The sequence below is a fragment of the Saccopteryx leptura genome, chromosome 6 (assembly GCF_036850995.1).
Source record: "Saccopteryx leptura isolate mSacLep1 chromosome 6, mSacLep1_pri_phased_curated, whole genome shotgun sequence".
NCBI classification, from domain to species: Eukaryota; Metazoa; Chordata; class Mammalia; order Chiroptera; family Emballonuridae; genus Saccopteryx; species Saccopteryx leptura.
The window spans coordinates 170450072-170477979 of record NC_089508.1 but is presented as its reverse complement, the minus strand read 5'-3'; the positions used below and the strand labels follow the sequence as shown (position 1 = coordinate 170477979).

At 41.3% G+C, this 27908-nt stretch overlaps 1 protein-coding gene and 1 non-coding gene across 7 annotated transcripts in view; one reads left to right on the top strand and one right to left on the bottom strand.

The window, feature by feature from the left end:
- The window catches only part of HTR4 (5-hydroxytryptamine receptor 4), a 149486-nt gene that overhangs the window by 13144 nt on the left and 108434 nt on the right, over positions 1–27908 (top strand). For all 6 annotated transcript variants that reach the window (XM_066343495.1, XM_066343493.1, XM_066343494.1 and 3 more), the window contains exon 2: positions 8944–9016. In XM_066343495.1, the coding sequence (XP_066199592.1) occupies positions 8991–9016 (26 nt within the window). In that variant the 5' untranslated portion in view covers positions 8944–8990. The remainder of the gene's footprint in view (positions 1–8943; positions 9017–27908) is intronic.
- Positions 12643–12718, bottom strand: TRNAS-ACU (transfer RNA serine (anticodon ACU)). The gene has a single exon. It is a non-coding gene; the product is annotated as a tRNA-Ser (tRNA).

Here is a 27908-nt window from a genome sequence, read left to right as displayed (position 1 = left end):
ACGGGTCAATAATTGGACAGCTCTGCTGTTGGACAGTCTACTTCATAGCGAGTCTCAAACTCTTGAGACACTTATCTCTCCTTTGGAGACACAAAAACAAGGCTAATTCTTTCTCTAATTACCAAGTAGAACTTTCATATCGTGTCATGCCTGTCATTAGACAGATACTCACTGATCGTGTACTGTGTCTCGTTCTTTATAGAACCTGTTGCCAAATTTACAATAAGACGTTGGTCAAGTGATCAGAAAAGTCAATATATACATAACTACCTCTTGAATCTTCTTTTTTTTTCTTAGTTATTTTGAAAAAAAGTTAACAACTACTTTGCATCCTAATTGTACTTACCAACCTGGTGGTCCCTTACGTGTAACTGAATTGGCATCTATATGGATTTCTAGTTATGGAAATAAAAAGGCTAGAAGCTTTTAATTAAGGACTAAATCTTCTTACATGATTTAATAAGACTGGCATTTTGACTACCAGCTCTAGAAAGAGACACTTGCAAATGAAGGTCCAGTTCCTGGAACACAGACTTTTTTTTTTAATGACATACACACCTTTTCACTTGTGCACGACCATTTAGATGTCTAGATAAGAAAAAAAAATAATATGAGTTTTTTCAGAACTAATTTACAGAGAGAAATTCTTTTAAAGAGTATGTATCAACTGATGAAAGTACTACCTTAAAATTAAAAAACTGAAATGAGAAGCAACAAACTTTTATTCGGGATCAGAGAATTGCAACTCAGGGAGCACAGATTCTGCAGAAACCCAAATAGTGTCCCAACGACAGAGTAAAAGTAGGGGTTTTATGAGCAAAAGAAAGGGATAATTACATTAATAAGAATTCCAGCCTGGCCAGATAGCTCAGTTGGTTACAGCATTATTCCAAATCACAGAGGTTGCCGGTTCAATCCCTGGTCAGGGCACATAGAGGAACAGATAGATGTTCCTGTCTCTCTCCTGCTCTCTTCCTTCCTCTCTCTAAAATTAAAAAAGAATTCCAATAAGTGCTGATTAGCTGAGCTATGATTATTGGCTATGCATAATTGGTTACTGGTTCTCCTTTAGATTAAGAGTCCATAATTATCAGTCCTTCCGGTCAGTATGTCCACTTTCATGATGGCTTTATAAAAAATTGTAAAACAATGTTGGTTTGGCCCAGTCCAAAGGTCTAACCCAGTTCAAACAGTCTTATTGAGGTAAGAATGTCCACACTTGCTCTGACTGGATGGCTCAGTGGATAAAGCGTCCTCTGGTGCACTGAAGTCGTAGGTTTGATGCCTGGTCAGGGCATATATGAGAAGAGATCAGTTTGTGCACAATTAAATGGAACAACTAAGTGAAACAGTGAATTGATGCTTCTCTCATCCTTCCTCTTTTACTCTATACCTTACTTCCTCTCTCTCTTTCAAATCAATGGAAAAAAATTTTTTGAAAAGAATGTCAACACCGATAGAGAATTTTTATAAAAATTGATTTATGCTAAACAAAGGCTGTGTCTGGAAACAAGATCTCAGCAGACTGAAAAAATACTTCTTAGAAAGCCAGTTTGCAGTTCCATTATGCATTTATAATTGAGTAGGGCACATAAAAAAAGAGAGAGAGAGAACATGAAGGTGGAAGGGATTGGGTCAGTGGGTAGTTCACAGGATTTAGTGCTCTTTTGAGGGTGGTTTTACCTCAGAGGGGTCTGAAAAGAGGCATTTCAAAGGTGTGTTAACCTAGATACCCAGAAACAATGGACAGGGCTGCCTTACAGCAAAGATAAGCCTTTCCCCTAAAGAAGTTATAGGCCTGGGGTGTGACTTACCCACCATGATGACCTGCCTCGTTAGGAATTTATGATCAGATCACCCTGTGAGGTCACTTTTCCTAGAAACCCTTTTTGGTCTACAGTCTAAAGGTTCAAGGAGCGAGCCGCACAAGGCAGTTCCTCTGGAATGGTAGCTCTGAGTCCTTTTTGAAATGGCTCCTTCTGTGTCGTTTTCACAGAAGTAACAACAAAAAGATTGCTGAGCCAGCATCCTACAATTACCAAAACCTTTCCAGCAAACAAAGTTCAAGTAAATAGCCAAGAAGAGGCATTTCCCCCCTTCCACTTAGTGAGAATTCTCACAGTTGTAATTGTTCAGAGGACCCGAGAGTTGTTTTCACTGAAGTTTACGAGGAAATCGTGATCACCACGGGGACGCTTGTGTGTTTGATCCTGGTGAGACTGTGTGTTTTTGTGCATATGGCAAATGGTGGGTTAGATCGATGAGGTAATGAGGCCTGCAAGAAGCATTTGAACTCTTATCAACTATCTGGCCTTCCTTGATTACACATTACACGGCTCTTAGTTTTGTCTCACCTGTTCAGAAATGTTTACGATCTTGCCTGTTTGAAACACTATAGGTAAATTAAGCCTGAATCCTGTTTTAAAATTGGAAAATGATTTCAAGCATTTGTTTTTTGTTTAAATGTAAGGGGCAGAAATAACATGGACTACCACAGTCCTACAATTTTAACATTGGAAGAAATACCAGCAGTCACCAAACTCCCAGTTCTCATTTAGATAGGCATTCTTTTGCAGCTACCTAAAGGCCTCCAGTGATGAGAAACTCACCTCTTTGAATTTTCCTTTAACTTATACGAAGCTGTAATTGAAATTTCTCCCTTTGCTCACCCTGGACACCACCTTGTAGCCTAGTCTATTCTATAGCTGGGGAAGTTGAGACCCAGATTGGTGAACAGACTTGTGAGAGAGAGACAGAGAGGAAGGAGGGGGGGAGGGGAGGAGAAGCAGATGGGCGCTTCTCCTATGTGCCCTGGCTGGGAATCGAACCCGGGTCCCCCGCACGCCAGGCCGACGCTCTACCGCTGAGCCAACCCATCAGGGCGCCTAGTCTATTCTATAGCTGGGGAAATTGAGACCCAGATTGGTGAACAGAGAGAGAGCAGACTTGTGAGAGAGAGCAGAATTTGCCACTCTAGCATAAGGGTTATTTTAGGCTGATTATTTTTAAGAAACAGCAGACAAAGAAAAAGCTTTGAAAACTGAGAAGTTTACCCTTTGTAAGAAACATTCACGTTTATAAGGGAAATCTCCAGGTGTAAGGGTGTTTCCCTCTTGGTACCATGAAGACAAGGATGACTCTAAATATCTGGAAACTCTTATCAGTGAAGAAGGTAAGGACTTAATTTGCATTAGGAGCTTACCTTTGCCTACCTTGTTTTTCTTGGTAACCTCCCATAACTGTCCTCTACCCCCAACATTTTCTTTTGTCTTTAGCTGGAGATGTTATTTAGGGTGGTGACTTGGGCCATTTCGGAGAGTTATTTGTATATTACTCAGGATCTGGGTCTCTTTTGTGTATATAGGAGGTATACACAATGTGAAACTTAATTTGTCTTTCTCCTGTTTATGTGTCTTTTGTTATTGGGTGTGGGCGAGGGTCTTAACCAAGAATCCAAAAGGTTAAGGGAAACTATTGCTCAAGAATGGGACCAGTGAGCTAACAGCAGAGGGGGGCTGCGGGCCCAGTCCCAGTAACTCCTGGTCCAGTGCTCCTCTGTCTCAGGCTTCCACCATCAATGTGACAATCTAGATAAATAATGTTTTACTTATTCCTGACACTTGTCCAAAACAAAGATATTAAGATATGCCTTTTGATGTAGAAATTTAACCCATGGAGGCATAGTCTCTAAAGAAACGTGGTCAATCCATGCACAGTTATGCATGACTATCAACCCATGCAACCAAAACCAAAGGAAAAGAAACAAAGGCTTGCAAAGCAAACCAGAGGTTGTGACACAGCTCCAGGTTGGCAGGTGTTGGCCCTGTACCAAACTACATGGTTATTTGACTCCAATAGGTGAGGACTCTTTACCGGTGAGTCCCGTGCTCACACTTCTTGTAATAGAGATGCGGCTACACACCTTCTGTTAACCATTAACCATTGTTCCCCAGCCGTCTTCCAGAGTATTCGGAATCAAAGGACAAGGGGAAAGATGGGGTGCACTCACCTTTTGGGTTTGCCCTTTAGATGAAGAAGCCAGAAAACTAAGAGATGCAGGAAGCATTTGGTGGCTTTTCTTTCTCCTCCTTTATAAGAAAAGATCTGAGTCTGAATGTATTCATCATGGAGAAGAAGCTTCAAGGAATCCCATAGAGTTGTTTTTTGCTGTAGCGTTACTACATTTTTTTTAATGTGCATTTTTTTTTAATTTTTAAAAATATTTTTCATTTATTCATTTTAGAGAGAGGAGACAGAGAGAGAGGGAGAGAAAGGGGAAGGAACAGAAAGCACCAACTCCTATCTGTGCCTTGACAGGTTAAGCCCGGGGTTTTGAACCGGCAACCTCAGCATTCCAGGTCGATGCTTTAGCCACTGTGCCACCACAGGTCAGGCCACGTTACTACTTTTGAATAATTTCAGTAGTTTGAGCTTGTCCTAGCCTTGAAAGATACTGAGACCTTCACTTGTACTTTACATGGTAGAAGGGTTTATTTGACTCTTTCCTCCACTCCTTTCCCAGGACTTGCCTTGTTCTTTTTCTGGTTATTACCTAGGACTGTATCTCTGAAGTCATTCCTTGTTCGTTAGACCAGGTCATTGGGTACAGCATGGCTATTTTATACACACACACACACACACACACACACACACACACACACACACACAGTTTAATTGAATTCCAAATTGACAACTTTTAGAAGGGACCTGGCATAGGTGTTGATTTAATTAACCAGGTAGTGTTTCATTAAGGAGCTAGAAATATAAGGACACATGATAAAAGCATTGGTTCCTTGCAAAGCCCTCTCACTCTATGCAGTCTTCCTAACAAAAGGTGTCCCTGTAATGGCGGCTCTTATTAGTTATCTCTGGTGAACACAGCAGAAAATAGTGCATGGTGAGCAATTAATCAGATCCAGAGAGGTACTAATCACCAACTTATCTGGTTTTACTGTTTCTTCCTCCCTGACAAAATGCACGCTGTCTCATTGGCTTGCTAAATGGTAATCATTTTAAATTTGCTCATTGGCTTTAGATGAGCAAAATATAACAATATGTATTGTGATTATTAAAAACTAAATTCAACTGAGCAAATCTGATGATCTAACTGGTGTTATTAAAGGACTTTGAATTGGGCAGCATCTCCTCTAGCAAGCAGAGAGGAACACAAAATGGAAAGCTTTTAAAGAAAGGAGGGTGGGACAAAGAAATTATTAGTAAAAGAAAAATAAAAGTTTATTGGAGGAAAGTAAGAGTTACAGGTGATGACAACTTTTCATTGGCTGAGCTGTAGTGTTTTCCATTGACTGAGCTTGTTGCTGGGCAAGAAAAAAAATCTTTCTTCTTGAAGGAATACTAGAGTAAATACATCTTCCTGTTGGAGATTCAAGGTAATCTCTTCCTATTTGAAGTAAGGCATGAGAGTGCCCTCTATAGGTCTTCCTGACACTAGTTTTAGTCGAGATATCCTTTACTAATTTCACACCATGAATATATAAGGTTTTTCTCATGTTGTAACATTTTTGAATGCAGTCTCAGTGAGATGAACTTTAGCTTTTAACTGGTTTTCCTTGGTTCCAATTTTTCCCCTTCCAATTTGTATACAAAGACAATATTGATTTTCTAACATATTACATTGGATTCTTTTGGTTGCAGATAATGACTAGAATCCAAGTCAAACTGGTTTACGGAGGGAAAAAAGAAATTTGTTGGTTCATTCAAGTGTAAAACTGTCTTAAGACACTGCTGAATCTTAAGCCTCAGATATATCATCAAGACATGGGTATTCTTTGTATTAGAACTCTGATTTCCTTTGAGTTGGCTTCATTCTCAGGATTGCCCTACAAAGTGGCAATGATGGTCACCAATAACTTCAACCTGAAAGTCTCTCAGTTTAGCAACCCCAGCGGGAAGAGAGACTCTTCCTACCAAACATCCTAGGTCTGGCTTTCATTAGTTTAGCTGATGAGCTAATTAGTTGTGGCCGGATAGTGGACTGTTCTGATTGGCCAATCCTGGTCATGTGCTCATCACTGGAGCTAGGGATTGAAGCAAGGGAGGGGTGGTTCTACAAAAGAGAATCAAGCCACTGGTTTCTGAGAAACAGGAAATCGATCAGCAGAAAACTATAGCCGATGTCCACTTTCATAGGGAGATTCCCTTGCTCTAGTGGGAGGAAGTGTGATATGATGAAAAGAATTATGCAAGACGGGGCCTGAGTTTTGGAATTCACAGCCCTGGATTCTATTCCCAGTTTGGTCAAGGGCGAGCTGTGAGACTTTGGCAAGTCAATTAACCTCTTTGGCCTTTCGTCTCTTCATTTAAGGATAGAGATAAAAAACTCAGAAGTTGGAAGAGGAGGAAAAGGGAGTGTTTGGCACTTGTTAACACTTAGGAAAGGGTAACTTAATAAAATGAAATGGTGTTGGCTACTTTTAAAAATTACAGCATTGTACTCTGGGATGGTTCATGAATTACCTCCCAGGGAGGAAGTCACAGATTCTCAAATCTCCATCCCCTGATTAGAAAAATGAATGAACTATTTAGATGATTCAAAAAATATTTATGAAGGGACTATATCAGACATTTTTCTAGATGTTGAGGATATATATATATATATATATATATATATATATATATATATATATATAATAGTGATCAAGATATAATGATGCACTCTTGAGAACTTATATTTTAGTGAGGGAGACAGATCCCTAATACAGGGACAATGGAGCGTATGTAATGTCTGTGCTAGTAAGGTCAAATAACTAAAGAGGATAGAAACTTATAGAAAATGAGGTCTGAATTTTTACTTAGATGATCAAAGAAGACTTTGACGGGAAGTAACATTGAGCTGTGTCCCCAAGGGCCTGAGGAGGTGATGTGCCTAGTAACATTCTAGGGAGAAGGAACAGTAAGTGCAAAGCCCTGAGGTGAGGGCCTACCTTTATGGTCAAAGATAGTAGCAAAGCCCTGGGGCTCAAGGGTAGAGAGGGGTTTGCCATGTTGCTAAAGTTGAGATCGGAGAGGAGCTGGGGTCAGGTCATGTCAGGTCTGGTTGGCCATGATATCAGTTTGGATTTTATTCTAAGTGTGACAAGAAGCTACTAGCATTTTCTGCAAGCAAGAAATGAGCTGACTTACATTTTAAAAATACAATTCTGGCTACTGTGTGGGGAAGAGATGACAGTGAAACAAAGGACCACTTAGGAGGGTGTGACGGTATCCTAGGGAGGGAGATGGTCACTTGCTTGGGCCAGGGTGCTGGTACTGGAGGTAATGAGAAAAAATCAGATTAAAGAATTGTTTTTAAAGTAGAGAGAAAGAGCCTGCTGCTCGTTTGGTTGTAGGAGAAAAAGAGGTAGTTAGGTCTCAGTAACAAGGTAGACGGTGAAACTCTTTACGGACATGGCGAGCACTAGAGGAGGAGGAGGTATTCGTGTTGGGAGTGGGAAATGAAGAGTTCAGTTGGAAATGCTGTTTAATGATTCAAGTGTAATGTCAGGTAGACTATATACGAGTCTGGGAAAGGCCTCAGCTAGAGCTATCCTTTTGGGACCTTCAGTGAATAGGGGTCATTTTAAGTCGTGGAAATGGTTGAGATCACTTCAGGAATGATTTTAGAGGAGGAGAGAGGATGGAGCCTTGTCACTTCAGTTGTTAGGGCTTTGTCCTTAAGTATTTCAAATAAAAGATTATCCCAAATTCGAACATAAAAGAGATAGAAGTGGACAGAGCTACTTTGCTGGAGGTCAGAGTCAAGGTTCAGAGACCTGAAGGCTGAGCCTTCTTCACACCTGCCCCAGTTCCAAAAATGCCCGCAGGAGCCCTGTTAATCTTAGAGGCTCCAAAGGACAAGTGCTCTAAAACCCAATGAGATCTCCATTCTTTCCAACTCCGGTCTGCCATTCTCTTCTCGGCTGCCAGGCATGTGTGTTTTGATCCACCCCCTGACCTAAGCATCCCAGGGCCCAGGCTGAGTTTCATGGTTCTGTTATGTAGATAAACAGATTTATAGTTTCATGTTGGTTAGATTTGATTAGAAAACCAGCAGATGGAATTAGAGTATTTCAGAGCTGGAAGTGAATCCAGAGATCATCTCTTGCACTTCTTTCTGTTTCTGAGAAGTGGGAGATGAAGCTCAGAGTGAGAGAGGCACTTGCTCAGGGCAACCCCAAAAGCAACAGACCAGGCTCCGCCCCTGCGTTCTTTGATGCATCATGTTGTGGAACAAATGTGTTGAAAAAAACAGGAATTCTTCTGAAAAATAAAACTGTACAGTCAATTTAGAACCAGTGAATTGAATCCCAATGTGTGTCCATCTGTTAAAGGGGTTGAGGTCTTCTGAGAGGCTGGGCTCGACGAACTTTTGAGAGTTTGAAAGTTAACTCTCCTTCGAGCGGGAGTTCTTAGCCTGGGGTTCATGCATGGCCCTCAGGGAATCAGGGCTCCCCAGACAGTGAGTATGTGTGTACTAGATTCTCAAAGGGATACATGATTACCCACCCTCATAAAGTGTTTTTAAAAGTCTGAAAATCATTATAGGAAACAGTGACAGGCCATTTTTGGCAATGCATTATTTTAGTCATAACAATGCAGTTACCTGTTTTCACTCGTTAGTGCCCTAATGCAGATCGTATAAATAAGCTCTTTCTGGGAAGAACAGAAAAGTAACAAATGGATGAACACAGAGTAAAAAGAAGTACCTGCATGTTCTAATCTCCAGGAGATTAGTAAAATATATTAAAAAACTTTTTGCAACAGTGGGATCATAACTCAATAGGCCAATAGCTTTTTACTGTAGTATTGTTTGTTAAATAATTTACAAAAGTCAATAAATAGAAAGCAATGACTATTTGGCTCTCTCTTTTTTTCCCTATAACAGGGCTTTTCTTTTCCTACATTACCTGATAGTCTGACTTCTTATTTTTGCCCACATTACAGGACCCTGTGGGTACTGAAATCCAACTCACCCATGCCTATTTCCTGTAATGGACGAACTTGATGCTGATGTGAGGTATGTGGCATTTCTGTATATATTGTGCTATAAATGAGGGTCATTTGAACTATGAGGCCTCTATAATCAAGCTAATGGGTGTGGATTTTCTTTAACATTTCATATAAAACCGTGAGTGTGGTTCTGTTTGATTATTTGGGGTGTTTTTTTTTACTTCTTAAATGTTAAATAAATATAGCTAAATGTTCCTAGAAGCCTATACTGTACCAGAAGTCTGCCCAGAAGAAATATGTTATATAAAATGAGACCTTCATCTCTGTAATGGGAAGAAAGAAGGTATATTTAAATGATGTAAAAATAGCTTAAGAACATCCATCTAGACAGCTAAACTTTGAATACACATTAAAAAGCTGTTCCTAGCAGGTTCTAGTTTGCTGGCTTATTGTTTTGGTGAGTTCTGTAAAGCTATGCTTTTTGTTTTTTTTCCTGCTGCCCTTGGAGATAAAATAATAGGGAGACCCTGAGGAAGTTATTTCTTTAAAGGCTTGCCTCAATTTAGTGGCACAACCAAATAGTGCAAGAAAATTTATTCAATAAGTCTTAAGTGTTATGGATTGGCTTTTGAGCTTGAGGACTAGCTGGAGACACCAATAGCTGTCTGTAAAACTTTCTAAAAAATACATTCCTAGAGTTATTGCAGGATAGTATTTCTTTCACTGGAGACTGGTAGAACAGCACGTTTTGGGTATACATCAGGGACACTGTGCCTCTGTGTTTCATGTAGTAGAACGCTGTGACAAAAGGGAGTTGTCAAATGTCTTGACAGAAGCTCCAGTGTAATGTGACTGGGGTTCCAAAGATGTACTAAACCTGGAAATTCCTTAAGGGTAGAATGTGTCTCACTCATCATTCCTGGTGCATGATGGGTATTTAGTAAAGGCGTTGTTGATCAGCTAGTCATTGATGTTACTCCATATATTTTAAATGAGGTTGAGTTCTATTACACCTTGATATGCAAAGAAGCTCTGGCTCTTTAGCAGTAAAACATTTTACATTCTCAACAGAAACATCGTGGGCTTTGTTATCTACTCAACACAACGATTTGGTGCTGAGTCTTAGAACTGTCATGCAGACTTTTTAGGTTGGTGCGATGTGTTTAATTTCCTCTAAAAGTTTATGACATTATTTGTCCAGAGAAAGCAGAGTGGAATCCAGAGAATCTCGATTTTATTTTCATCGAAGGGCCCAAAGTGAGCAATATCGATGGTGACTAGTTACGACAGTGTTTTAAGTTTTAAGACGTTGTATCATACTGCGTCGATTATTTAAAATGTACTTCTTTGTTTGGGTAATTCAGATAGTGCAATCCCTAACATGTGTCGCTTTTTCAACAGTTATTTATAGCAGCATTGGATTCTAATGGTAGGATCCAATTCAATTAAGTGAACATTAGCCTCGGGTGCTGTGTATCACTCAGGATACAAGAGGATAATAAAATTAAAAAGACTCCCCAGAATTTTGTCTCTGGACCATCCTTTCTGTCAGATTTCTAGCCTGATCCCATCAACATGTGCTCATCCTCGCCCACTCCCCCTCTCTACCCACAATATTAGTAACAGGCAAATGCCACAGACTTTCCACTCATTCCTCCCTCGGTCCAGCCTCTGAGGGTGTCTATGATAAAGGATGTATTTTAGGCACTGTTTTCTGAGAAAGAAGGGATTGATTTACTGAATTGTGATGTGTGGATCTCTAATAATACCTAAGGATTTTAAGTGGTATGTGAACATCTTTGTATTTTAAAATAAATATTTATTTTAAGGTAACCTCATTGTGATGAATAATACTATTTTGCACACTTATAGTAGGGACATGAAGTTTCCCTTTAAAATACATTTATTTGAATTTGAAAATAAATGTATTTAAAGAAAATGGTACGTAATTTTTAAATATGCATTAACAAATGAATGTGGAAAAAAAAATAATCACAAGGGTAGCGTGTAAATGACCAAGGTCTAGAAAGTGATAGTCTAGGTATAACTAGATAGGTCATTTTTTTATTACTTTAAGAGTAGAAACTAGAGATGTCTTCACTTGGTAAAGTGTCTATATAAAGCAAAAGCTCAGGGCCTAAATCCCTGGCACCAAAGAGGAATTTTTTAACATGCTTTCAAGATAGGAAAATGAGTGAGGGAACAGAGGAGGGAGAAGGTTGGAGAAGAGTCAAGATTCAGAGGAGAGTGTGGGTTGTGCTGGGAAACAAACCGGTGAACTATCCGGTGTCATGGTGGTTGGAAGGGCCTTTGAGAGTAGTCAGGTTGCGTATCTTTATTTGTTGGTTTGTTTTAAATGTGTTTGGTGATGCTGACCTCCCCCAGGATCCAGCTCCTTCTATAAAACCTTCCAGCTTGGCTAGGAATTGAGTGTTGAATGTTTACTATGTGTGAGGGCATCATGAGCTATAAACTTAACATGTGTTATCCCGTTTAATTTGTAAAACAATCCTATGAGGCACATGCCATTATTACATCCATTTTACAATGAGTGGTAACCAAGGAACAAAGAGTTTAAGTAACCTGCACAACGTCATATAACCATACTGTCTCCTACTATATATACTACAAATATTTTATGTGTATATGTATATGTGTGTGAGCATGTACTGGCGAGATGGTTGACATGTCTCTCTGGGTAAAAGTGATTTGGAAGAGAGAATGGGTACCCAAAAGGCACAGGATGGCAGAAGACCAGACAAATGCCCAGAGAAATTCAGAAATCTGAGCAAAAGTTTAGGATTTTGGTGGGCTGTAGAATTGAAAGACTCCAGCCAATTATCCTCAGTTTTCAGGAGACAGATGGGTCCTAGTTGACATTTAGAGCTAAATAAAATGTTTAGCCTTTACATATTTTGTCAGGTTATCCCAGTCACTTCTTTTTTGTTTGTTTGTTTGGTTTCATTGAATTGAGTTTGTTAGTTCAGTTTGATCTTTATTATTATATATCTATCAGTGTTCTTGGCTATGAGCATCAGAAACTAACTTGCTAACATATTCAAAAGTAATTTTCAAGACACTGCAAGATATAGGCTAAAAGAATTAAGGAGAAAATGCTGGAGGACAGGCTTGCAAATAAACAAGAACTTCGGGATTTCTCATGAGGTAGGAAGTGGAACAATGGCCAACCACATGAAGAAGTGGTCAGTACATTTCTTCATGGTGGGTAATGACCAACCATTTCCTCTTTCTATATGCTGCTCCAGAGTCAGAGTCCTGGGCGATGATATCTGATTGGCCAAGCCAAGTCATGTGACTACTTGCTATCCAGTTTTTATAATGAAAGTCAGCACTCAGGAAGATAACCAACAATGGAGGAAAGTTAAGTCCTCCAATGATATTAATGCTTTTTTTTTCTATTTTTCTGAAGTGAGAAGCTGGGGGGAGGAGAGTCTAACATGCACCCAAACAGGATCCACCTGGCATGCCCACCAGGGGGCAATGCTCAGCCCCTCTAGGGTGTTCCTCTGTTGCAACTGGAGCCATTCTAGCACCTGAGGTGGAGGCCATGGAGCCATCCTCAGCGCCAGGGCCAACTTTGCTTCAATGGAGCCTTGGCTGTGAGAGGGGAAGAGAGAGATAGATAGAAAGGAAGGGGGAAGGGTGGGGAAGCAGATGGGCGCTTCTCCTGTGTGCCCTGGCCGGGAATTGAACCTGGGACTTTGACACAGTGGGCCAATGTTCTACCACTGAGCCAAACAGCCAGGGCCAAGATATTGATGCTTTTGATGAAGGGAGAATAGAGGCTTGGTAACCAATATATGACCAGTGTCCAATTTCATTTGTTTTACAGCAGTTGGATTTATCTATGGTGTTTCAACAGTGTTGCTCCATATTTGTTATGCATTCATGAAGCACCTAAACTATGCATGAGGAAGAGTTCACCTAAGTGTCTGTTAAGGATCCCATGGTCTAGGTAGAAGACAATCACACAAACAGAATTTAATACAATCACAAAAGAACCCTAATATTGAGATATACCATGAGCTGTGTTTTCTGTGAACTATAAGGTAGGACTAAAAAAAAAACAAAACTAGGGCTTGATTTTAGAATTATGACAAGCGTTACTAGCATTTTCCCTGAAGGGCACCCATTGTAGAGAGAGGTAGATGTGTAGGATGGACTGACTCAGGATGAAAAGCCGCCAGTGAATAATCAGGCTCTGGTTGGAGAGGCAAGTTCCAACGAGTCTTCTCCTTTGGTAAATAGTGTCTCACAAACTTAGCAGTCAGCCAGAGGCTCTTTGCAGCCAATCTGACACCCACCTGATGTCGTTTTTTTGGTCTGTTTGCTTCTTGTTGGGGCTCTGGAGGAGACAGCTGCATTTTTTTTCCTAAAGAATTGAAGAAAGGAAAATGGAAATGGTGCCTTTGGTGACTTTTTAGCCAGAAACTTCATGTAGGACATGATCAGCCTGCATTGGGGCAATGAGCCTGGTGATACCTTCCCCCAGTGCTGTCCCTAAGACCTAGACGCTACTGACTCCAGCTTCTTGCCTAAAGTCAGAGATAGCCCATGCTTGCTTTTTGTTTTGTTTCGGTTAGAGATCGGATTCTTTCCACCAATGGGTGGTTTTCCTCGGCCTAAGCATGATCCTTAAAGGGAATCCAGATCTTCCTGATCTTTTTAAGAATTTTTTTCATCAATTTCTATTTCCAGAAAGTATAGGGTTCAGGTAGGAGATAAGTAGGTAGAGGAAAGTTCAAACATATACAGGCTCTTTCTTTGAAGATATCTCAGGATAATAGCTCCAGACACAGAGTGGAGAAGTTTATTTTATATCTTGATTCTTTTTACTGGTGGCTTCTTCTTGCCCTCCATGCATCTCCTTGTCCATGGGCTTTCTATACTTTCCTGCTGCCCTGCACTTCTCTCTCTTTCTTTTTTGAAAAATTTGTTTATTAATTGATTTTAGAGAGAGAGGAAAGGAGAGAGAGAGAAACATTGATTCATTGTTCCACTTATTTATGCATTCATTGGTTGCTGTTTGTATGTGCCCCGACCGGGAATCAAACCTGCAACCTTGGCATATCAGGACAATACTGTAAGCACCTAAGCTACCCGGCCAGGGCTTGTTCTGCGTCTCTTTAATAAGAACACCTTGGTTTAAGACTTTCTTTCTCCTCTACAGAATAACTATTGTGCTTTCTCATTAATGTGTCTCATTTACAAAACCAAATAAAACATAAGAATGACGAAACACATAAACAGTAGTATTTTCTTCCTCTCGCTAGGGTTTCTGGGAAACTCAGAGCCAAATTTATAATTACCACCAGCATGTGTAAAAGATCTCCAGGCACCCACAATGGTTCTGACCTGCCCCTATTTTTATTTTTCCAACTCCTTTTGTTACTTTATCTTCTTTCTTTTGCTTTCTTAACAATATCTTGTATTGATTAGTTTCATAAGCCACTTTAAAGAAGGAAGGACAGAAAGGAAGAGGAAAGGGAGAAAAGAATTCAAGCAGAAGCCAGTTTTTCAGGGAGGAGAATCACGTTTACTTTTTCCTTTGGTAGGGCTTGATGTCACATGATGGGAAGCCACTAAGCACTTTTGAACAGAAGCTCAAAATGGCAAGCTTTCATATAAAACACAGAACATCTGAATACATGCCAAAAGTCGAATACCTTAAACAGAAAATAGTAGTCTTGATGTAAATACAGTCACCTGCGGCTCACATGGGACAACATGAATTTAAAAACCATAACAAAGGTGAATAGCTGACTTTGAATTAATTACCCAGTGGCTTTAATTGTCATGCCACGAAGTTGAAATTCATTGCCTCAAATCAAGAAATGAATTAATTGGAAATCAACATGATTACAAGACTTAAATGAAATGATCCGATTTTAGCAGAGAAACAAAGAGCAATTTTTTAAGTAAAAGAGTTGACTTTTGGTTTGATTATTAATAGTGGTGACAATTCATGTATTTCACTACAGCAGGGGTCTCAAACTCGCGGCCCGCGGGCCGCATGCGGCCCACCGAACAATTTTGTGCGGCCCGCAGACTAATCCACGAAGTTCAAAATATTTTGGATAAAATTAAGTAAGCCTAGGGGCCTACTTGTATTTTTCATTTCTCTAGCATCCTAGCTAGATATTAGCTTAGTTAACAGCAGTTGTGATGCGAACTACAGTTTCTGGTCGTTTTGTGACACTGAGTAAACTGCATGTACGATTGTGCTTGTTGTACTGATTTTTTTTTGTTTTCAACTGCAGTGAGAAAAGTGTTGCGTAACAGTTGCCTTTTGTAGACCTAGTGCTGCCCACCGAATGGCTGTGATCTTGCTCTGCGGCCCACATGCTGAGTTTAGTTTGAGACCCCTGCACTACAGTCTGAGGCGGAAGTTAGACTTTTTAATGCTCAATACCCTAAAGCCTTGAAATAACTAAGTTGGAAATCCATGTGTACAAGTACTGTCAGCCCTAAAGACTTATCAATATGTAATTGATTTGCAAGCAGACTTAATTTATGTTTGTAACCTGGCAATCAGAATAGTGCATATGTACAAGTTTTAGGCAGTGAAATGTTTTGCAGGAAATCTCTCTTTAGGCTTTGAGATTTGTGACATTCATTAGCATATACGGAGAAAGTGAGTGCATTCTGTTTAAAAGGAGATCTTTTTATGTTGCTTTAGAAATGTAAATGAGAATAACACTCCACTTCATTGCTTGACTGATAAGACCGTGATAATTCAGTTAGTCTTTGGATCAGACAGGAGCACAGTGAATATGAACTGGAAGTCACGCTGTGGTGGAAACCCCTTGTGTTTTATGGAGTCACAGGGGACCTCAAAGAGGATACATTTACAATTCTAAATCAATGGTCTCCTGCAAAGTGTGAAATTTGCTGGTTGTGGTATCATTATATAACCTCTCTAAGCCTACAGCATTGGCATCTGAAAATGGGGAATTTGTGAGGCTTATAAGTAATACATGCTAGTATTACTTATAAGTAATGTAGGTAAAATTCTTAACATAGTATGTCACACATAGTAGGCATTGGACTAATGATAAATATTGCCCTTAGTCATCACAATAATCGTGAGATACAGACTTTTATTACCCCTAGGACTGCTAGTCAACTATGGCACTCTATAAACTTCTTGATTGCTTACATTCACTATCCTTTTAATTGGCTAACCTTACTTTTTTTAAATCAGTTATTAAATTTTTTGAGTATTTGTCCCCAATTCTGCCCATTCCCTGGGGAGGAAACTGAGGCTTCCAAAGGTGATAGAGGACCTCAACATTAGGACTTATAAGTGGCATCATTGGGCTGGGACCACTTCTCTCTCATACCTGACAGTCCTGTTTCCTCTACACCTTCCGTGAACATGGGCACATTTCTGCTTGGGAATTGGAGGATCTAGGATTCAGTCCTGTGTCTTTTTGACCCTAGTCTTGTACTCTGTTCAGTACAGCTCTCCTTCATGTGCAGTTAATCCTTTGATTGGTGATCCCTGTTTAGAGGAAAACACCTCTGACTAGTTTCTTTCTGCTTCTGTACCTGTCAATGACCAGTTGGGAAAATGGGGACTTTTGTGTATATTTCAAGCAGGAAATTGGTCACAAAGCTCCCTGGAAAAAGGGGGTGTCGACCAGAGGTCAGGAAGCTTCAAGAAACCCCCACCCTGCCACACGCTGCTGCCACCGCATTTGTTGTGTATGAACCATTTGCTGCTGTGCTCACTGCTGAAGGTGCCTCCAAATACTGGAGTCAAATGGTTCCTTTTTCCCTCTTGTGGTCTGTTTGCCATTCTGAGCCTCCCATTTGGAAAACAACCAGAAGCCAGTGGGCCAGGGAATATCAAATATGTAGTTTTCAGGCTTCTGCCCTCTCCGATGAAGATGAGTGCCTAAACAGGACAACTTCTTCCCTGTAACCTCGCTTCATAGCTCAGGAACTTGATGCCTCGGGCTTCCCAAGTCTTCTGGCTCACAGGAGATCACAGTAATTAACATAAATATCCGAGTCTTCATCTCCTTGACTGCAGGAAGCTTTCTTTTGCCCAGCTCACCTAGTCCACGTGTTTTGGGGGCATTTGGTTATTACTAAAAGTGGGTGCTTCTAAGTGTCCCTGCATTTATTCTACTTTCCCAGCTGAATTCTGCCAGCCTCCAGCTCTAACTGTGCCACTGAGGTGCTAATCTGAATCCATCCTGATGAGTGACCAGTCCCCAAGGACTCAAATGATATAAAACAGAAAGCATCTTGATACTGACAATCCACATTATTGTACATGGAAAGTGAGGTGAATATGCATTCTGTGGGTCGTAGTGGGTCCCTTACTGAAATTTCTTGAGCTAGAAATGTTTCAGAGAGCAGCAATCCAGCATTTCCTACTGTCAGAGCTACTCTTTTTCCAGGGACACCCAGAAGGGTTGGGTCCCAGTGAATGTTGGTGTACACTGTGACACATTCTCAAATGTGTCTTTCTCAGTCTCTTGCCTAGTCAACCCTGGTTCCTTCTCCTATGTCACCTTGTCATCCCTCACTGCAGCCTGGTTCTTTTGGAGTTTCGCAAGCCATCACCAAGCCTTATTTAAATCTTAAATTTCAGTAAGATTTTTTTTTTCTGGAGTGTGCCACTTGTGTAATACGTATGTGCAAATAGCTAGGTGAGGATTGAGATATAGCCTAATTTTACAAAATCTTTTACAAAATTCTCAACTCCTCCAGTCCAGTCAGAATTTTCTCTATATTTTTATCAAAATTTAAGAATGGTCTGTATGGAAGGGTCACCTGGATTCCAGAATATCTGGGTCTTTTCCCTCTTTATAAGAATGGGTCATTATTGAGATTCAAGAAGCATATGACTGGCCCTGGCCGGTTGGCTCAGCGGTAGAGCATCGGCCTGGCGTGCGGGGGACCTGGGTTCGATTCCCGGCCAGGGCACATAGGAGAAGCGCCCATTTGCTTCTCCACCCCCCCTCCTTCCTCTCTGTCTCTCTCTTCCCCTCCCGCAGCCAAGGCTCCATTGGAGCAAAGATGGCCCGGGCACTGGGGATGGCTCCTTGGCCTCTGCCCCAGGCGCTAGAGTGGCTCTGGTCATGGCAGAGCAACGCCCTGGAGGGGCAGAGCATCGCCCCCTGGTGGGCAGAGCGTCGCCCCTGGTGGGTGTGCCGGGTGGATCCCGGTTGGGCGCATGCGGGAGTCTATCTGTCTCTCCCCATTTCCAGCTTCAGAAAAATACAAAAACAAACAAACAAACAAAGAAAAAAGAAGCATATGACTAATGTCGAGAATTATTTGAAATCCTTTCCAAGCCCCCTTTGATCATCTGGAGCCTTCTTCAGGGTTTGTAGCTTCGTGAAGTCTCAGAAAGCCCAGAGTACCAAAGAAATACAAAGGCTTTCTAAGAGGTTAAGTGATTTTTCCTAAGCCCACACAGCTAAGTGATTAACCGGAAGCTAACACCCAAGTCTTCACTTCTAAAATCACTGCCTTTCTTTTTTCAAATGACTTTCCAAAGACAGCAAACTATTTTATAAAGGTTATATAATTTAGATTAAGACGTTACTTAATTAAACATGTCTAAATCTGAAAAATGGATTTAGACAATACAAGTAGAATAGTAAATCATTGTTACGCGCTGCTTTGATCACTTACAAGAATAGCTTGCTACAGCTCAGAGCTAAGTATGTGGCCTATCTGATCTCCTCTAATCTTGACAACTCTGAGAATTTTTTACTTTGTGGGCTCAATGTTTGTGTCCCCCTGAAAGTCATATGTTGAAATCTGAACCCCCATTGTGGTGATGGTAGTAGGAGTTGGGGTCTCTGGAAAGTAATTAGGTCATGAGGGCAGATCTTTTGAATGGGATTAGTTTTCTTCATATAAGAAACCTCAAGAGCTCTGTGTTCTCCACCATGCCAGGACTCAATGAGAAAACGGCCATCTGCCCACCAGGAAGTGGGCTCTCACCAGACACCAGCTCTGCTGGCACCTTGACCTTGAACTTCCCAACCTCTAGAATTGTGAGGAATACATGTTTGTTGTTTAAGCTGTCTAGTCTATGGAAATTTGTTATAGCAGCCCAGACTACTAAGACACTCGCTGATAGTGTCCCTGTTGTGACACAGGAGTAGGTGAGGCAGAAGAGGATCATTATTTTGTCCAAAGTCACATTTCTAGTCAGAGGGGAAGCCTATCTATTCACCCAAATTTGCCTTGTGTCAGAGTCTATCCCTTGGGCTTGGCAGTTTACTTGTGGAAAGATTTCTATGTGGTAGGGGGTCTGCCGTTAGTTATTTTTAGACTTGAATTCCCAAACTGAAGACCTGGCAGATATATTTGTTTGGCCTATCCAGGTTTTTAAAAATTGACTTAAAGCCTTCAGGGAGACTGGGTGCTCTCCAATTTACCAGAGTAACAATGATTCCTATTGTCTGAAAAGAAGCCATTTGAAACTGTTTCCTCTCACAGTCCAGTGTCCAATTGTCAGGGGGTACCATCTGCCTGCCAGGCCCTTGAGGCTTTTTATTTTATCACTTACATTTGGAAAGCAGTGATCAGAATTCTCTCCAACTCATAGACCTTATTATGACATTTAGTACCTGCATTTTCTCAGTGGAAATTTGTTTGGTTACTATTTTGCAAATAGGGTTGTGTTGACTTTAAGACCTTTCTTCAATTAGGGAATTGGAATAGGTTTCTAAATAAATACGTGTTAAATGATTACTATTTTGTCAGTCAGGTAATGATGTTCAGGCAGTGTTCTTATTTGCATTTCTAAAGAACTGTAAGAATAATCTTTCCATTTTCTCCTCTGCCCACTCACCTGCTCCTTAGCTTGTAATGGCTTTATTAATTTCAGTGCTTGCAAAAGCTCTTATACAAAGGACTCATCTTTGAATGTTCAATACTATCATATTTTTATGCATATTTAGATGGAAATGCATATTTATTGTAAGGGCTCACTATCAACCATGTAACTGACATTTTTAGCCTCACTTGATCTCAAATGTCACTATTGTTTGTTATTTATAATGATTGCAGCCCCAAATCCTCAAGTGTTAAATTCCAGAGAAGGTGTATGTATAGATATATAAAACTAGAAAGTTACTTTTTCCATATGAAAAAAAAGGAGAAGTCAGCACTAATAGTAAATGAAGAAAACTAGGTAGGGAAGGTCTAGAAATGTGATCATGCTGCACAGAAGAAAGAAAAGACGTGTCAGGTGTCTTGGGAGGATGACTCTGTTCTGCTTGTCCAGAGAGGAGATAAGGCCAGACATAAAACTAATGTGCGGATAAGAGGAAGAGGACACAGATTCTAGAGGAAGTAGAATTCATGGTAGAAGGTGACTAAACGCATGAGAGGGAAGAGGAAGACATTTTCAGCATGACTGTGGAGAAGGAGTGGGGTGCATGGAAAGACAGAGCTTAGTTTGGAACTGTCTGAGATGGAGAAAACTGTGAGATATTTGGTAATAAACATCCAATAGATCATTGGCTAAATTGGCATGGAGCTCAGTAGGGAAATGTTTGGGGGAAGATTCTGATCCCATCTGTTGCCTGGTGAATTGAATAGACTAGAAATTGACCTGCAAAAGCTTTAATGATGCTTGCTGCTCTCCCGACATTTCTACCCCGGAGACTGCCCATGTGTGAAGCTTCTTCCTTATTGAGATTTCTGGAAACATTTCACTTTCTTAACTTGCAAATACTGAGGAGGTTTTGTGTCATTAGGATGTGGGTAAAATTAGGACCCTTCTTACCCCCTAAACTCAGAAAGCTTATGGGAGCCAGCCCCATGTTGTTCATCTTTAGGGACTCTGGAATAGGGAATTATTTCCTTTGAACTTCATTTCCAGCCAGTATGATGGTGAGAAGTGAGTCTAATATTTTTCATAGTGAATAAATTCTTTACAACTCATGAGGATTATAATGTAAAAAAAAATACACAAGCGTTTGGAAAATAAATAGTACATTTAGTATATTTTAGACAAGCTAAGATAACTAAGGATTGCAACGAATTTAGCACTTCAGCAGACAATAAGATAAAAACCTTTCCCTAAAAGGGAGTGTTTTGATGGCTTGTCCTGGGATTGAACTGATTTTTATCATTGCATACTGACAGAAGTTTTGAAAAACAAATTGAGTCACCCCAGAGAATCCTGCAACTCAGGAAAACTGTGGCTGATTTCTGTTTGTAACTTCAGACATGTTATTTTCTATAGCTGTGTTGTTGATGTGCTAGTGTTACCCAGTCTGACACACCTAGTCGGTGGGGAGGGGTACAGGCCAGCCCGTCCTCTATGTTGGGAAGCTGCACAGGCTTCTCAGACCGGTTTGCTGGACTGTCAGCCTGAGGTCAGCATTATGACTTCCCACACCAGCCAAAGGGGAGTTGGTTTCGGATAGAGATCCGTCTGGGGACCCAGGATTACGGGAACAACATCAGAAGAGGGAAAGGTACAAACCACCCCGGGGAAAAAAAGAAAAAGAAAAACTTTGCTTCTAAGAATCTCACTTTAATTGTTTGCAAGAACACGGATGCTGCTAATTCAGAACAGAGAAGTTGAAAGGTATTTAAAATCTCACCTAGTCCAAAAATGTTAAACCGTTAGCCAGAGTCTTAAAAAGAAATCTGTAATTTATATTTGACTAATTGTGGCATGCTTCTATCTAATTGTGTTGAACTGATGGGGTTTTACTCTGTGAAAAAAAAAAAAAAAGACTAGTAACCTTTTTACACCAGCTTAATTTTAGCATCTTTTTTTTTTTAGAATTATGTAACCTTGACTTTGCCACCCTCTCCTACCCTTCTTGTCATCGCTGTCATTAGCCCTCACCACCTCTTTGCTGAGTGATTGGCATCACCCCTAAACTCCCGCCTTGACTGTGTCTGTTTCACTTCCAATTCATTCGGCAGCCGGATGACCGGCCGTTCTAGTGCTTAGATCTGATCGTGCCCATTCCCTCTCTTTGTCAGCTTCCTCCTCATACTTCAGATTGGAGCTCAGTTGTCTCCTACAGACCCCCAAGCCCTCCCCCCTCCCCCCTGTGCTCCCAGGGCTCTGTGTACATGCTGCTGTTATCAACTGTTTATAATTGTCAGAGTCATTCGTAATTATTCGTTTAATGTATCGACCACCTCTGCTGGACTTCATGGACCCAGATCTTAGCACCCTGTCTGGCATATTATAGTGTTGGAGAAATTTAAACTGGAGAAAGCCTTTATATTTCACTTTATATTGACAGCTCTTTAAGCATGCTCTCATCCTCATCAAAGACCTGTCACAGTTAGGTGTGGGCCCAAAGGTTAACAGTCCCCACCTTTACCTCCCTCCCCCTCTAAATTTCACTTGGATCAGTGGGTTCTGAGGCTGTGAGGTTTGGAGAAGAGATGGGAGGAGAGAAGGAATGCATTCTTTATTGTTTGAAGTTGAAAGGCTTCTCTTTGGGTGTGCTTACAGATCTCATGGCATGGAACTTCTGGTGACAGGGCTGGTGCTCCCTTTCTTATGTGTCCCCTACCTGGGATGGAGTCCTTTGTAGTGCCGTCCCCACGCCCATCTTTCCTGCTCTTTCTAGTAACAGGTACTGAGCACTCACGAGTGTAGGTCTGATGTTCAACCCTTTGTAAGCGTTTTCTCATTCACTCATGTAACAGTTCTACCACCTGCATTTTATAGGTAGGACACTGAGACATAGAAAAAGTAATTAGCGTGTGCAAGTCCCTGCAGCTAATACATGGTGAAGCCAAGGACCCAGACTTAGGAGGTCTGATGGCCGGGCTCCCACTCCTGACTTTTGTGCAGACGCTTCCTCCGTATCATGTGTTACAGACACTGGGCCGGGCTCCCACTCCTGACTCCTGTGCAGACGCTTCCTCCGTATCATGTGTTACAGACACTGGTGTTCTTCCACCGAGTCCCAAGACCACCATCATTCATCTTACCGTGGCTACTTCTCTTGCTCCAACTGTTTCTATTAATTCTCTTATTTCTTTTCTGGGTACTACTACAATGGTGCCTTGTGTCACACTGGTGGCAATGCAGATAGCCCACTCTGAGGAAGCAAAGCCGTGTCATCCCCGCGGGAGGAGTCCTGTGCTCTGTGATCAGGGCTTCTACAAGGCTCCTATCAACAAACCTTCTGTTTCTCTTTGACTGTCTCCTTCTCTGGGAATCCTCCCTCTAATCAGAAATCCGTTAGTGGCATGGCCTCTGTCCTCTTCTCTCATCCCCAGCAGTGGCTGAGATCAGCTGGGGACCTAGAATGTTAGCACAATAATGGTCCTTAAGAGGCCTTGAGAGTTGCAGCCCGTCTCACACATCAGAGTTCCCACCGTGGTGTCCTAGAAAGTAGCCACTTCCCTCTGCTGGAAAACCCCAGTCCTTTTATTCAAGTCTCTTTAGGTAATTGGTCCAATTGGATTTAACAATCAGCTCAGCTCAGATATTAGGTGTAGCAGGGAAGAAAAGCAAGCACAGTGAGATTGGGCCCAACCATGCACTATATCCTAATGGTGAGGTCTGACCGCAGGTCTGCCCCTGCATTCTTCCTGTCCTTTTCTGTGCTGCTGTTCAACACCCTGCCTCTCTGTTTGTCCTGGTGCTGTCCCCGCCTCCTCCTACAGGGTCGGCATTGTCTACGCCCTCCTCCTGGACTGCTGACTCTGCTCTGGGCTGGAGGGCTCTCCTTAGACTACTTCAAATGGCAGGTGGTTTCCTGCCTCCCTGAAGGGCGAGGAGCACATTTCCACCTCAGTGCCTGGGTATTTCCCACGCAGATCACTCTGATCTGAGGTTGACTGGTGCCTTTTTCTCTCCGCCACAGTTTCCTGTTTCCGCTGTCTTCCCCCTCTCCGTCCTCTCCGACATTGTGTTACCAGCTTGCCATCTTCCATCCCACTTGCCCTGTCTCTCCTGGTTCTTTCTCTCTTGAGCCTTTCCTCTCTGTCCAACTTCCTGTTTCATCTGTAACCTGTATTTTTCTAACTCCTTCTCTTTCTCATAATCTTTATCACTTGGTTCACTGGCAAACATTTCTTTTTTTTCTGGAATACTTGCATCCATATTTGTGAGTTAACAAGTAAGTGTTCACCGACAGTCTGCAACACGTACGTGTTTGTGTTTAAAAAGAAGTATGAAAAAAGAAAGTTCTGGCCAGTGATGAGACCTCCTATCAATAACTGATTTACATGATATCTCAAAGTGTTTAATATGCTTCCACATGTATCGTTATTTAATTCTCACAGCATCCAGAAAATAGGGCAGGCATTATTAACCTAGTTTATAGACGACGAAGATAAAAATGGGAGAGGTTATGAGAGAGATTTTTTTTTTTGCATGGAAATTCATGCCACAGGATATGACAAAACCGAGATTAGAATCCAGCTGTTTTGATTCCTACATGTGACGGTAAGTGAACACAGGAATAACACAGGGCTACATCAGCATGGTAACAGTGATGTTATAAGGTGCTAAAATATAGGCAGAGGGGCATGATGGTTTTATAGTGTTTGGCCTAGGCTGGAATATTTGCAAAGGTTAACTGAACTTTGGTGTGTAAGGGAGAAAATATTTATCTATCCCATTCTAAGTTCTTTGGCTGGTCTAATAATAAAATTGGCATAAGACAGATTAACAGGAGAAAAGCAAATTTAATTATGTATATGTGGGGATCTTACAAAGACGGTGAGACCCAAGGAAAGCCGGGCAGTGAGGCTTATATGCCATTTGAGCTAAGGAACAAGATGGGACCAGGGGTTTCAAAGGGAAGGACGTTAATTCACAGGATGATAAGAAGAGCAGATGTTATTTAGTAACTAGATGTTTATTCTGCATACGGACAGGTCATTCAGATAAAAAGTTATTTCTGGTAATAGCTCTCCTTCTGGGCCCCCTCTCTAAATTCTTTTAGGTTATTAAGGGAGAGATAAAAAGTTTTTCTTGAGTCTGCAGGGTCTCGATTGCTTTCAGCTTAACATAATTCACATGCCAAAGTGACACATTTTGGGAGGCTCATCCTGAACCACATTGGGTGAGAAGCAGCTGAGATCTGCAGACAGATTTATCCATCAGGTTGTGGTTGGTTTGAGGGAAACATAACAAACAGGTTCATGATGGAAAGGTTAGTCCATAAAGCAATGTTATAACAAGCAGCCGGCATCAGGCAAATCCAGCAAATGGTAATATTCAGACCACAGCAGAGGGGCATCTGCAAGTCGATTATTTTAAACCATGTAAATTATTGTCCTTAGAGAAGTTTCCAATATGTACCAGGGGCCCATCTACAGTTGCTAGCATGGATGGTCTAGTCAGGGAGACCCTAGGTATTAAAGCGAGGAGGGCTTGGGGCAATTACCACTAGAGATAGGAACATGGACATGCATTTGGATACCAGTCAAAGCTGGGATGCAACCTGGCCGCCGAGTCTCAGGATCCATACAGAAGCCAACAGCCCAGAGCTGGGACATAGTCCAAATGAGCCGTGAGGATGACTTGATGGCAAGTATTGTGAATAACTCAGCATAAAATATTAAAGTAACCTTTGATTTCCCTTGATGATGGATGGGTCAGATTTCCAAAGCAAGTTCCAATGATGGTAATGTGCCCTATAGACTATTTATTGAAAAAGACAAAAATAAAAGGATAAAATATAATTCAGGGTGAGTTCACATTAACAGGAGAGAGACTTCATGAAAATCTATCTGCCCCTTGAAGGTCAGGAAAAATATGGATTATCCATGTAGCGGCTAAATATTTGATGAGTGCTATTGCAGTTTCAAGCAAATTCAAGGTCATTTAAGCAAAAATAGAAATTTTATTAGCTCACCAAACTGAAAAAGGTTAGGAGTGCAACATGCTGGACCAGGGCCTCGAACAACGTCCATGAAATGGACTTCTGTTTCTACCCTGCCTTGAAGTTGCAGGCTTCCGGCCTATCAGCTTCAAGCGCAGATAAAACAAAGGGTTTCTTTGCCAGTAGTTCCAACAAAGTACCAGATAAGTCCATTGGTCCAGTTTCATTCATGTGACCATCTCTGAACCATTGTGGTTTGCATTATATTTCTGTTGTAATTTTCAGGGGAATAAGACATGATAATGAGCCAGGCCTATGTTATGTGCTGTCCTGGGGAGATGGGAGAGACTAAGCACATGAACTAACGTAGAAACAGGATGTTTCCCAAGGAAAATGGAGTTCTTTTACCAAATGCAGGGAGGATGAATTTTTGATAGTCTAAAACTGCAGGTGTCCAACACAGGGACTCAAATCCTCCCAGAAAGAAGGCAGAATTCTTTGAAATTCAGTTGTGAAGGAAATCCTTTTGCTCACTTTGGTAAAATCGGGATTGTATTGTTATGTAAAATGATTATGTCACCATGGATTGACCAAATAGAGTTTGGACTGGGAGTTTGACACAGTTAGCAGGTCCTGAGAGATAGGTGTGCCTGGTGGTAGGTACTGGTGGATTGACAAGGCTGGGAGCACTAGGTGGCTCTTCAGGTTTAGAGAGAGTAAAAGGCTGTAGAAGATAGCTAAGAAAATGTCAACCAAATTGTACTGGTTGGTAGATCACACTAGAGGTTTCCATCCCAAACCAGGCAGAAGCTTGGTTTTTACTCTCTGGAACTCTTGATTCTACGTAGAAGACTTATGCTAAAGTCACCTCTCCGTGAACTGGTTTCTTGTTAGGAAATGGAAGACATAAAGTTCAAACACTCTTGAATTTCAAAGAATCTCTCATTAAAAAGTGCTAATGACTCTCCCTAGTTCAAACAAATGATTAAGGTTGACAGTGGAAATGTAAATCTCACTGTAAGGGATGATTCTGCTAATATTCCTTCCTATTTATGGATATTATTCTGACACGTACAAATATGCTTGTGTACATATATGGCAAGTGGGTGTGCATGTGAGGAGGTGGTGGTGACTGTGCTTCTAAGTCAGTGTATATTCCCAAGTGGGTGTGAGTTGTGTGGATACAGCAGCTGTTGAGTCTCGGTGTGGTTTTCTTTTGATTAATCTGAAACTAGGCTTTACTTGAAAGGGAAAAGGCAGTGAGACCTACGGCAAGTCTTCCCCAATATCTGAATATTACAGAAGCCTGGACAGAGAGAGCGAGGGCCTTCCAACAGTAGCTCTCTGTCCAGGAGAAACAGAATGCGAGCGACAAATGCGAGCCACCCGTGTGAGTCCAAATTTCCTAGGATCTAGATCAAAAATAAGAAGAGACAAGTGAGATTAATTTTAGTAATTTATTGTCTTTAACTCAACATATCCAAAATATTATTTCTGCATATAAGCAATGTAAAAAGTATTGAGAGCATTGACTGTTTTTTATACCTGATCTTACAAATATGGTGTGTATTTTTTGTTTGTTTTGAGGACATATGAGTGTGAGCACATGTCAGAAGTTCAATAACTGCCTGTAGCTAGTGACCACTGTAATGGGCAGTGCAGTTCTAGAACACGTGCTCAAGGTCACCCCGTTGTTTGAATGGGCTACCTCTCCCCATTCTTACCCTACCTTCCACCCTAACTACAAACACTGCCAGTTTGTCACTCTTGCTTCCCATGTCCTGGCTCTGTGACTTGCCCATCCTTCTGAACAGTTTTCAAGACATCTACTACCACTTGGTCAGTTACTTGGCAAGTGACTTAAAGCCATTTTGCCAGCGCAGATAGCTCAGCCTCTGATGTTTCCTCCATGTTCTTCTAACTGCTTATATGAGGCTGCCAAGCTCTCTCTGGGTCCTGGTGCAGGTGTCCTGTCCTTGCCTTCCCGTGTCTTGAGTAACCATCAGGCTCTCAGGAGCCAAGTCTCTTCTTCGCCCTCCCCCGCCTCCCCCGCCCCCTCCCCCAGTATACCAACAAGTTTAGTTTCCCACACTCTGTTTTATCTATTGCCTGTTATACCTGGCTATTTACAAAGGGTGT